General features: G+C 59.4%; 3 protein-coding genes across 11 annotated transcripts in view; 2 read left to right on the forward strand and 1 right to left on the reverse strand.

The window, feature by feature from the left end:
• The window catches only part of ABCD1 (ATP binding cassette subfamily D member 1), a 6584-nt gene extending 5058 nt beyond the window's left edge, over nucleotides 1-1526 (forward strand). Inside the window, exons 8-9 of the mRNA XM_025210782.1 lie at nucleotides 25-153; nucleotides 1270-1526. Of these exons, the coding sequence (XP_025066567.1) occupies nucleotides 25-153; nucleotides 1270-1492 (352 nt within the window). The 3' untranslated portion in view covers nucleotides 1493-1526. The remainder of the gene's footprint in view (nucleotides 1-24; nucleotides 154-1269) is intronic.
• Nucleotides 1527-2517: 991 nt separating this feature from the next.
• CCNQ (cyclin Q) lies at nucleotides 2518-5495 on the reverse strand. Of its 9 annotated transcripts, XM_025210780.1 has the most exons (7): nucleotides 5068-5491; nucleotides 4638-4707; nucleotides 4120-4216; nucleotides 3847-4027; nucleotides 3625-3757; nucleotides 2874-3092; nucleotides 2518-2658 (listed from the first exon to the last, which is right to left on the reverse strand). In XM_025210780.1, exons 3-7 carry the CDS (start codon nucleotides 4190-4192, stop codon nucleotides 2569-2571), a joined length of 696 nt encoding a protein of 231 aa, XP_025066565.1. In that variant the 5' UTR covers nucleotides 4193-4216; nucleotides 4638-4707; nucleotides 5068-5491; the 3' UTR covers nucleotides 2518-2568. The 9 variants fall into 9 exon arrangements, with proteins under 9 accessions (XP_025066565.1, XP_025066566.1, XP_025066563.1 ...); XM_025210781.1 differs by lacking the exon at nucleotides 2874-3092 and having other exon boundaries at nucleotides 2527-2658; nucleotides 5068-5495; XM_025210778.1 differs by having other exon boundaries at nucleotides 2542-3092; nucleotides 4638-4687; nucleotides 5068-5495.
• Nucleotides 5496-5526: 31 nt separating this feature from the next.
• The window catches only part of LOC102368798 (dual specificity protein phosphatase 9), a 5820-nt gene continuing 1023 nt past the window's right edge, over nucleotides 5527-10323 (forward strand). Inside the window, exons 1-5 of the mRNA XM_025210813.1 lie at nucleotides 5527-5730; nucleotides 6450-6543; nucleotides 7190-7330; nucleotides 7545-7928; nucleotides 8860-9400. Coding sequence (XP_025066598.1) covers nucleotides 7273-7330; nucleotides 7545-7928; nucleotides 8860-9400 — 983 coding nt within the window. The 5' untranslated portion in view covers nucleotides 5527-5730; nucleotides 6450-6543; nucleotides 7190-7272. The remainder of the gene's footprint in view (nucleotides 5731-6449; nucleotides 6544-7189; nucleotides 7331-7544; nucleotides 7929-8859; nucleotides 9401-10323) is intronic.

The following is a 10323-nucleotide window of genomic DNA, read 5'->3' on the forward strand; positions in this document are numbered from 1 at the left end:
CCCCACTCACGGCCTCCCTCCCTCCAGGCCACGGTATGCGCTGCTGGATGAGTGCACGAGTGCCGTGAGCATGGATGTTGAGGGCCACATTTTCCAGGCTGCCAAGGATGCTGGCATTGCGCTGCTATCCATTTCCCACCGACCCTCGCTCTGGTATGTGCCCTAACCTGCTGCTGCTCAGTGGTCAGTCTGGGCCAGTATGGGAATCCCCTCCCCCCTTCTTGGAGTGCCTTAGGTGGTACAAGGCAGGACCCCCTCCCCCCCACGTGCCAGTGACTTCTTCCCCAGGCTTCAAGGTGGTGCAGTCTGATGATAGCCCACGGCCCCCACCCTTGAGGTGGTACCTCTCTGTAACATCCCCCTTACAGCTGGCTAGGTGGTACAGTGCAATAACAGTCCTTACAACTCTGGAGGTAGTAGGTATGCCTCCCTTTTAGCCTTCGAGGTGGTGCAGTCCAATGACACCACCCCCTTACAGCTCTGGAGGTGGTAGAAGCTAGTAACCCCCCACCTTTTTAAGGTACTTTCCTAGTGAACCCCCCAGTCCTTGAAGTGGTGCAGTAGAGTAATGCCCCCAGGGCCCTTGGGTTGGTACATTCTAATAAACACTCTCACAGCCTTCAAGGTGGTACAGTCGAATGGAAACCCACCCCGAGGTCCTTGGTGTGGTACGATCCAGTGAACTTAACTTCAGTGTTTTGGTACAGCCCAAAAACTTGCCCTCCTCCTCTCCTGGAGGTTTTGAGTTGATCTGGCTTAGTTACCCCTTTGTGGTGGTGATGACCCATGAGACTTCCTATGGTGTGTCCCAATCCACCCCCGCCTAGCCCCGACCTCAGTATGGTATGGTCTGTTCACCCCTCCCCTTAAGGGTGCTTCGTTCCACTCTCATGTCATTCTATGATCTACACAACCCAGTGCTCCCCCAGCAGTGTGGTATAGTCCACTCTAGCACCCCCCCCACCACTTTGTTCTTGGTATGACCCTTGGTAAAGCCGGTATTCCCCTTGCCTCTCTAGCAGTACAGCCCAGGGGTCCCCCCCCCCTGTTCCTTCTGTGGCGCAGGCCAGCTTGCTTTGGTCTTTCTCACCACGGTGACCTCGCTCATTCCCACACTCCCAACCTGACGATTGTACAGTTTAATTTTTCAGGCCTCCTTGGCTGGGGGTGGGGCGACTGGTCAGGAGTGGGAGGTAGGGGCACTGGAGGCATATGGGAGGGGGTGCTGGGCAGGAGCAAAGGGCAGCACTTACCCTGTGCCCCCCCCAGGCGGTTCCACACTCACATGCTGCAGTTTGATGGAGGTGGGGGCTGGCGTCTGGACCCCCTGGATTCGGCCGCCCACAAGTCATTGACAGAGGAAAAGCAGCACCTTGAGGCCCAGCTGGCTTCTCTGCCTCGCACCCAGCTCCACCTCCACGACCTGCAGCACCTGCTGGGGGAGGAGGGGGGTAGCCCTAATCCCCACCAGGACAATCCTGAGCTCCCATAAACCCCTGATTCCTCCAGACCTTTATAGCCCTCCCCCCCCCAAGTGCCCTGCAACTCTCCCTCTAACTCCACAGTCCTGTCCCAGCCCTGATAGGTCCCACAAAACCCCCACCCTTCAAAGCTCCCTGGACCTTTTATAGGTCCTCAGACCCTCCCAGGCTCCCAGACGTGCCCAGGCCCTTCCTGCCCCGGAGACCCCTGGCCTCTAAGCCCTTGGACACATCCTTGCACTTAACCCTGTCCTCCCTGGGCAGGGCCAGGGATCTCCCAAAGCTGACTTGCCCCTGCTGCCCCCCACAGCCAGAGGGAGGGGGCTGAAGGATGGGCAGGGGACGGTCACACCCTTCCATCCTCCCCAGCTATGGGGGGTATCCCATAATACTACCCCCCAGGACATATGTGGTATGGGAGCCCCCCTCTCCCCCAGAGTGCCTTAAAGTACCAGTAAACAGCTCTGATGCTGCCCCCCCCTCGCCCTGTGTCTTCCACATCTGTGGGGAGGGAGGGTGTGTGGGGGGACTAGTATTTGGGCAGTACCCTCTCCCCCCATTGTGTGTTGTGTGGGACGACAAGATCCAGGTGTCTGGGCAGCTCCTCCCCCCAGGTATGTGGATAGGAGGACCCAGGTATCAGGTGATGTGTTGGGGGTGAGAACCAGGCATTTGGGGCATCCCCCGTCAGGTGTGTGCATTAAGGAACCCAGGAGTCTGGAGGAGTGTGGTGAAGTGGAATCCAAGTGTCAGCAGCTCTGCCCAGGTGCATGTATGGGGGAACCCATGTGTATGTATGGGGGAACCCATGTGTCTAGGGTGGGAGGGGAGATGGTTCAATGTCCCAGGGTTGGGAGGGGGAAAGTGCAGAAACCAGGTGCCCTGGCAGCTGTCCTCTCTGTAAGGTGCATATATGGGGGACCCAGGTGTCCAGGCAGCCCCTCTAAGTTTGTGTAGGGGGGAGGCTAGGTATCTGGGGCAGGGGGCCACACTCAGCCAAGATCTCTGCTAGATTCCAGGTGGGTTTATTGGGGGCACCAGGTTCCAGTAGATGATGCTGCCACCTAGGCCCAGATCCTGGGAGGGGTCAGGTGAGGTCAGCGTCAAGGGCGTAGAGCTGCAGCAACTCCCCCACGATCCGTGCCAGGTCAGCCTCCTCCAGGTCCTCGCTCAGTACCTGGGAAGGGGCGAGGCCTGGATGCCTGGGGTTCCCTCTGGCCCAGCTCCAGGGTTCCCTCCCCAGCCTGGACATCAGGCTCTTGGACATCTGGGTTCTCTTCTTACTCCAGGAGGGAGCACAGGGGAGCCCAAATACCTGGGTTCCTCCGCACAAGAAGGGCAGTGGGGGTAATGGGGACTAGAAGTACAGATGCCTGGGTTATGCGGCCTTACCTGCCACCAGGGAGTGGGAGTGCAGGGGGGCACAAGGCCGTAGCAGGCCAAAGCCAGGGCTAAGATGGCAGCTGCCAGGTGCTGGGGTGGGTGTTGCAGCCCCAAGGGCCCATGGTAGCTGTCCCGCAGCAGAGCCCAGGCGGCCCGTGTCACATGTGCTCTGCCCCATGCATGTCGGTTCAGCCACGGTTGCAGAGACAGCAAGTAATGTAGCAGGTACTGTGGAGGGGTGGTGGTGAAGGGGGGCCTAGGAACCTGGATCCACCCTCCCCCCCCCACCCAGGCCCCCTGCCCCGAGCCAGGAGAGAACCCAGGCCAGGAATCCAGGGGTTTTATCCTAGTTGTTAATCCCTTTGCCCACAGAACTCCTTACCCCCATTAACCCCTTCCCACCCCCTCATTCTTCCCCATTAACTCCTGGCAGATCACACCCCACCAACAATAAACCCCTTCCTGCTCCCTCATTCCCACCACTAACCCCTTCCTGCCCCACTTCCACATTCCCATCTGCCATTGATCCTTTCCTAACCCCACCTGGAGGAGTGTGGTGAAGTGGAATCAAGTGTCAGCAGCTAGCTGACACTAAGTAATTAATAGCCTCCTGGCTATTAATCCCCTCATTGCCCATTAACCCCTTCTCACCCTCCATCCCTGACTTCTTCCTCCCCTATTAGCCATTGACTCCTCCTTTTCCCACTTTGGCTTCTCCCCGCCCCCTCCCCATTATGCCTGTCCAGGCAGAGGGCTGCACCTTGTGTGGGTGTTGGAAGGAGACACGGAAGCAGAGGCATCGTAGCAGCAGTAGCTCGCACTGAGCCAGGCTGTCACGCAGCTCCCAGAACCGGGCATCCAGATCCAGGGGAGGGCTACTGGGGTGCAGGTACCTGTGGTGGGGGTAGGGGCAGTGAGTAGTGGGGCTGGTCTGGACAAGGGAGGGGCAGGAAAAAGCGGGGGGGTGGGGGGCGGCTGTTACCGGTGACAGACGTTGAGGACATCACGACTGCGCAGGTGCTGCTCCTCCACCTTCCCAGCCAGGTAGAGTGCTGTCATGGCGACCAGGTAGGGGTCAGTCCCACCCCCACCAGCTACTGTCCACCGGTGGTAGAGGGTACAAGCTGTGGCCAGTGGCACTGAGCGCAGCCCCAGCTTCACCCCTGCGCACAGGTGGGGAAAGGGTATTAGAAGGGCAAGGCCTGGTGTTATCTGTCAGTCCCCAGTAATGCCACCCCCCTCCAAATACACTCACCCGCCTCCATGATGAACCTGGCCACCTTGAAGTGGGTACGGGCCTCGGTCTTGTCACCCTCCAGGGGGCCCATGTGGTCCCTAACACCTCCACTAGCCTATGTGGAAAAAATAGGAAGGTGTGACATCATGCAATGTCAGGCACCAGGTAACATTACTCTTTTTCCCCTCCCTAAGGCTGCTAAGATGTTGCTTCCCTGGATTCCACATAGTGTGAGGAGGGGGTCTGGTGCTAGGACTCATGCCATCACATCACAGTGGCATGATGTCACCACCTTATGCCCCAGTGTTACATGCTATTTGATGCAGTATGCTGCTGTTACACCACAACGTTAATTAGGCCTGTGGTGATGGTACGTGACCTCTCTTAAAATGGACATCGGTCCCCTGGCCCCTAGGTGACATCAACCTATGCTGGCATGATTTAAAAAGCAATATCACCACCCAAGCCTGCCCCTGTACAAGAATGACATCACTTGAAGGCAATTATGATGTTCCAAGCTCCTGGCTGTTCCTTACCTGATATCACTACACAGGCTGATGACGTCACATAATCACCTGGGGCTCCCCTGTACCAGGGTGACATCACCTGGATATACGTATGCCATGACACCAGGCTCCCAACCACTCCTTACCACTGACATCACTGCAGAATGCGATCATGTCACGTGATGTCCCCACCCGCACCCCTGGTTTCCCACCTGCGATATCACACACCGATCTCACCCACAGCACGCAGCTGCATGACATCACACCATGGCTCGTTGCCGAGCAAGTTTTCCCTCCCCACCATAACCTTTGCCCTCTACCCAGCTGCATCATTCTTGCTCCTCTGGTCTGAGAAGTCACGTGACCTCCGCCTCCAGCCTCGTTTTCAGGCGGCTGCCGAGCACCTGGGACCCGGATGTATGCGGTTCTATGCGGCTGCGGAACCCCAGCATAGACTCACCGACGCGCTTTCGAGAACTCGCGGTCCTCTTGCCGTAGTTTGGGGCGGCCCACTCAGTGCCGGATGGGAAAGGCGCTCCCTACTTCGCCGTTCTCAGCGGTCAGAGTGGGGTAGGAGACGAATTACGTTCCCCCTCGGCTTGGATCTAAAGGTGATTCTTGCCCCCTGCCCCATTTCTGACAGGCATTCGCCAAGGACACCCGATCTCCGAAGGGAGGGCGGTCCTTGTAGTCTCTCGCCGCGGATTGGCTGCAGGCTGAGACGGGCCAACCAATCAGAACATGCGGTGCACGGTGGTCTCCCTACCTTCCGCGCGAGTCTCGTCTTCTCCGATTGGGTCAATCACGACGCTGTACTTCCCCGTTTGAGGCGTGTAGGCACCAGGCGTAAGGTCTACCCCTCCTCCCCTGCTTCTTTTCTTTGATTGGATGCGAGGAGGTGAGCGGAGATTGAGTGGGGCAACGGGCCAATCGCGGAGCGGGCGGGGGTGGGGGTTGCTCACGAGTCAGTCTTGATTGGCTCGCGGGGAGAGAGGTTGGGGGGGCAACTAAGACGCAGTATGGGGGCGGGCACTTGAGTTTTTCCCCGCTAGGGGGCGCCCGGGGCTGCGGGTCGGGAGTGTGGGGCAGCGGCAGGACCGGGCCCCTGTTGCCCGCGCCGGAGGTGAGAGCGGGGCTGGGACGAGGGCTCCGGGCCCGGCAGGATGGGGAGACCTGGATTTCGCGATCCCTGCCACGCGGGACTCGCCGGTCTGCGCGGGCGCCCGGGTTCTCCCTTGCGGCCGAGCGGGGTCGGAGCAGCCCGGGGCCGGTGCTGGGCCCGGACGCCTGGGTTCCCGCTCGCTCTGCGCCGGCCTCCCCTCCCCTGAGCTCCCCCATGTTGCCATGGCGACCGGTGCTGCCTGTAGGAGGGTGACGCCACCCTTGCCAGCCCGTCTCCGCAACCCCCCCGCTGCCAGGGAAGGGGCGTGCGGCCCCTGTGCCCAGACGGGCCCTCGCTCGGTCCGGCCCTGGGACGCTGGTGCGGGCTTCTCACGTTGGACCCCCAGAACCAGCCCTGGGGGGAGGAGAAACTGAGGCAGAGCAAGAGCTTCAGGGCTCCTAGCTCCTCCCCCCCAGGACCGGGTCTGGGCCGCAGGCCCCGCCCTGGGGCGGGCTGTACACACTGGCACGTGGAGTTTGGGGGAAGGGGAAGGGGAGGGGGACTGGTGCCATCTGCGGGCGCCGCAGCCTCGGAGGCGGTGCTGCTGGGAGCACACGCGTTTCCCAACCCCCCCCCTCTGCAACCAGCACACGCGTGTGCCTGCCACCCCCAGCCCAGGCGGGAGCGTGACTGGGGGAGGGGCTGGGTAGCCACAGCCCCAGTCACTCCTGTCTTAACAGGCTTACAGACAGATAGGGACAGAGCTCGGGTCCCCATCGCAGATCCTCCATGGGCATGGGGCTTCGGGGCAGGGGCTGAAGGCACTGGCACCAGGTGAGTCAGATGTTTAGATTCTCTGAGTTGAGGGTGGGGAGTGGCTGGGAGCTCAGAGCCTGAATTTTGGGGTTCTCTAGGGTGGGAGATGGGGACTGAGAGCCAGCCTGGACACCTGGGTTCTCTGGGGCAGGAGTTGGAGCTGGGAGCTCAGAGCCTGGATGCCTGAGTCTTTGGCTCCCTCTTCCCCCCACTCCCCTTTGTCCCTCAGTTTCCCCTTTGCTAGGATCTGAGAACCCATGGGGGGACTAGTCCCATCTGGTATGGCAGGGAGGCTGTCAGGGGGCATGGGCAGCTGAATGGTTAACAGTTGCAGCACTGTGCATGCTGGGGGTTAAAAATAGCAGCTACCAGCAGGGGAGAGGGAGCTGGACCTGAGTTTTCTGGGAGGGGAATTGGGGATAGTCCTATGAGAGCTTGGGGCTGGGAGCCCAGACACCTGTGTTTGGTGGGAGTGGGGGAACGAACCCCATTGGGGTGGCAGCCCAGGGGAACCCAGGCATCCGGAGGTAACCCAGGAGGTACAGCTAGGAGGTAACCCAGGTGGTCTGGTCTTCCTGCCCTCCCCTAGCTCTAACACCATACTCAAGACCCTAAGCTGAGACCCAAGGTGTCCAGGTCCCAGCCCCTCTCTCCCCACTGGCAGAACAGAACCCAGACATCTGGGCTAGCAGCAGCTGACGCCTGCGGTTTGGAGCATCTATTATTTATGGCAGTGCCAATTCCAGGATGACATCATGCCCTTGGGACCCTTCACCCCAGGAAGAGGCGTGGGGGCGAGTGTGCTGTAGGTCAGGAGTGAGGGGCACTGCAGGCTATGGGTGGGTTGCCAGTGGGGAGTGAAGGGAACCATGAGGTGATGAGGGGGTAGCAGGTCAGGAGTGAGTGGAATTAGGGGGCTGGGAGGGGTGTGCAGGTTGGAAGTGAGGGGCACTTTGGGAGTGTGGTGCCTGTTGGTGAGTGAGGGGCCCTGCTGTGACCCCCTGTGTCTCTCCCTACAGGTGCACACAGGGTGTGGGCCAGACCGGGCCATGGGGCCAGGGTGATGGAGGAGGCGGGACTGGGGCGGTCAGGGTGCTGGCTGCAGGCCCAGCTGGTGGCAGGGGCACGGCTGCAGGTGCTGGACCTGCGGGGGCGTGAGCGCTACGAGGCTGGGCACGTGGTTCAGGCACTGAGTGTGGCTCTGCCTGGCCTGCTGCTGCGCCGCCTGCGCCGGGGGCAGTTACCCACACGAGCCTTGTTGCCTCGCCCCCCTGGCCCGGTGCTGCTGTACGACGAGGCCACAGCCACCCTGCCCCTGCCCACGGAGCCCGAGCCTGAGCCCCTGCTGGTCACCTTGCTGCGCCAGCTGCGCCGGGAGGGCTGTGCTGCCTACTTTTTGCTGGGTAAGGATGGGAGTGGGGCCTGCTTGAAGTCAGGGCTTAGATCAGGGTCTGAGGGGCAGGACCTGCCCCATGACTCTGCCCCTCATACCAGGTAAGAGGTGTGGCCTACACCCTAAGTGGGGGGCCTGGCCTGCTGGTAACTCCACCCTCAGATTGGGGGATGAAGGGCATGGTCTGCACCCATATTGGGGGCTGGGAGGCATGGTTGGCCATTGGCACCACCCCATGGCTGGTAAAGAGTATGGCCTGTGCCCTCAGTGGGGTATTAGGGGCATGGCCTGCATTGTGGCTCTGCTCCCAGATGGGTGAGAGGTGTGGCCTGGCCCTGAGTCAGGAAGCAAGAGATGTGGCCTGCCCCATGGCACCACTCCTAGATTGTGTGTGGGCAGGGTGGGGTATGGCCAGTGCCTCTAATAGCCCCCATTTCTCCTGCCCCCACTTTGTTACCATAATACCCTTAAAACTGACCCCTAACTTTTTTGCTCCTTGTTATCATAGTGCTTCTAAGACCCACCCCTTAATTTTTACTGCTCCTTTGCTACAGTAAAGCCCCTAAGAGACCCCCAATTTCTTTTGCTCTCCATTGCTACTGTATTGCCTCTAAGAGTGTCCCCCTATTGCTACTGTAAGGCCCTAAGAGCCATCCTTTAAATTTTCCTGCTTTCCTTTGCTCCCATATTGCTTCTAGGACCCATGCCCCCAATTTCTCCTGCTCCCCCATTGCTACCATTATGACCCTAATGCCAACCCCCAAATCCTCCTGTCCTCTCCAGCTGCTACTGCAGTTCCCCTAAGAATGATCCCCTAATTTCTTCTGCCCCTGTTGCAACCATAGCGCCCCTAAGAGCCATCCCCCAAGTTCTTCTGCCCCTGCCCTTGCTGCTGTAATGCATTCAAGATTAATGCCCCACCTCTTCCTTTCTCTCCACAGGTGGCTACTCCAAGTTCCAGGCAGAGTGGCCAGAGTACTGTGAGAGCAGCCAGGCAGTACCTGGCTCCGGGCTCCCAGCAGCAGTGGGGGGAGGTGTGGTGGGTCTGGGGGGTTTGAGCCTGGGCTCGGATGGAGACTCAGGCTCACCGAGTAGCAGTGGTGGGGGAGATTCGGCGGGTCCCAGCCCCCCGCCCCCACACCCAGTGCAGATTCTGCCCCACCTATATCTGGGAGGGGCCCGAGATGCAGCCGACCATGAGGCCCTGGCCCGCCTGGGTATCCGTTATGTGCTCAACGTCACACCCAACTTGCCCAACCTCTTTGCTGAGCACGGTGGCTTCCACTACAAGCAAATCCCCATCTCTGACCACTGGAGCCAAAACCTGGCCCGCTTCTTCCCCGAAGCCATTGCTTTCATCGGTGAGTGCCCCCCGCTCCCCGAGACCTACCCCTTCCCCCAGGCCACTTCTTTCATTAGCAAGGACCCCCAGTCCCTCCCCTCCACTGGCCACCGCTCATCACCAGCTCCTCCTCCTCATTGATTGCAGTCCATCCCCATTTCTGGTGGTGTCTTGTCTGTTTGTCCCACCCCCTTCCCTCCGCCGACACCGTTGCATTGCCCCTGGCCCCTTCTCTTATGTCCTCTTCCCCTCTATGCAAGGGCGTGCAGATGTTCCTCTGTCTCTGCCTCCTTCCTACCCACGCTGGTCACAGTCTGTTGTTATTTCTTTTCCCCCCATGGGGTCCATCCCTCAATTGACGTAAGTTGTCCCCCTCTCCCTTCCCCCTCATTTTGATTGTGGTCCGTTGCTGCCTCCCTCCCCCCATTGTTCACTCTGGTCCACCCTCATTTGGGGGAGAGATGGATGGATGGGAATGGATTGTGGTCAGTGTGGTCTGTCCCCATTTTCTTTCCCCTTCCCATATTGAGCACAGTCCATTCCCATTTCCCTTCCCCTTCTGCAGTGACTGTGCTCCATCTGCACATGGTCTGTCCCCATCTTCCTTCCTCCCTACATTGACTGCAGTCTGTCCCCATATGGATGTGGTCTGTTCCCTTCTCCATTCCCTCCCAAATTGACCATGGTCCATCCCAGTCTCCCTTCCCTTCACATGTTAACTGTTGTCATTTTCCACATTCATGCAGTCTGTCCTCCTCTCCTTTTCCCCCCCACATCAACTATGGTCCGTTCTTCTCTCTCTTCCCCCAGCACTGACTCCACTCCATTTCCATATCAATATGGTATGTCCCCATTTCCCTTCCCTGCGTATCAACTTCACAGTCCATTCCCATTTTCCTTCCCCCCAACACACTGAACACAGTCACTTCCCACACTGATGTGGTCTGTCCCCATCTCCCTTCCCCCCACATTGATTGTGATTCATCCTGTCTCCCTTCCCCCAACATTGACTGCACTCTATACACATATCAACATGGTTCATATCCATCTCTCTCCTTCCCCC

The sequence above is a fragment of the Alligator sinensis genome, unplaced genomic scaffold, assembly GCF_000455745.1.
Source record: "Alligator sinensis unplaced genomic scaffold, ASM45574v1 scaffold1023_1, whole genome shotgun sequence".
Classification (NCBI taxonomy): domain Eukaryota; kingdom Metazoa; phylum Chordata; order Crocodylia; family Alligatoridae; genus Alligator; species Alligator sinensis.

Excerpts from the sequence above, each read along its gene's own strand:
- CCNQ (XM_025210778.1), bottom strand. The coding sequence starts at position 4,192 with ATGGGCCCCCTGGAGGGTGACAAGACCGAGGCCCGTACCCACTTCAAG. Across the intron at positions 4,028-4,119 it reads CAGGTTCATCATGGAGGCGG|GGGTGAAGCTGGGGCTGCGC; the intron begins GTGAGTGTATTT and ends ACCTGTGCGCAG. Across the intron at positions 3,758-3,846 it reads GTCCTCAACGTCTGTCACCG|GTACCTGCACCCCAGTAGCC; the intron begins GTAACAGCCGCC and ends CCCCCACCACAG.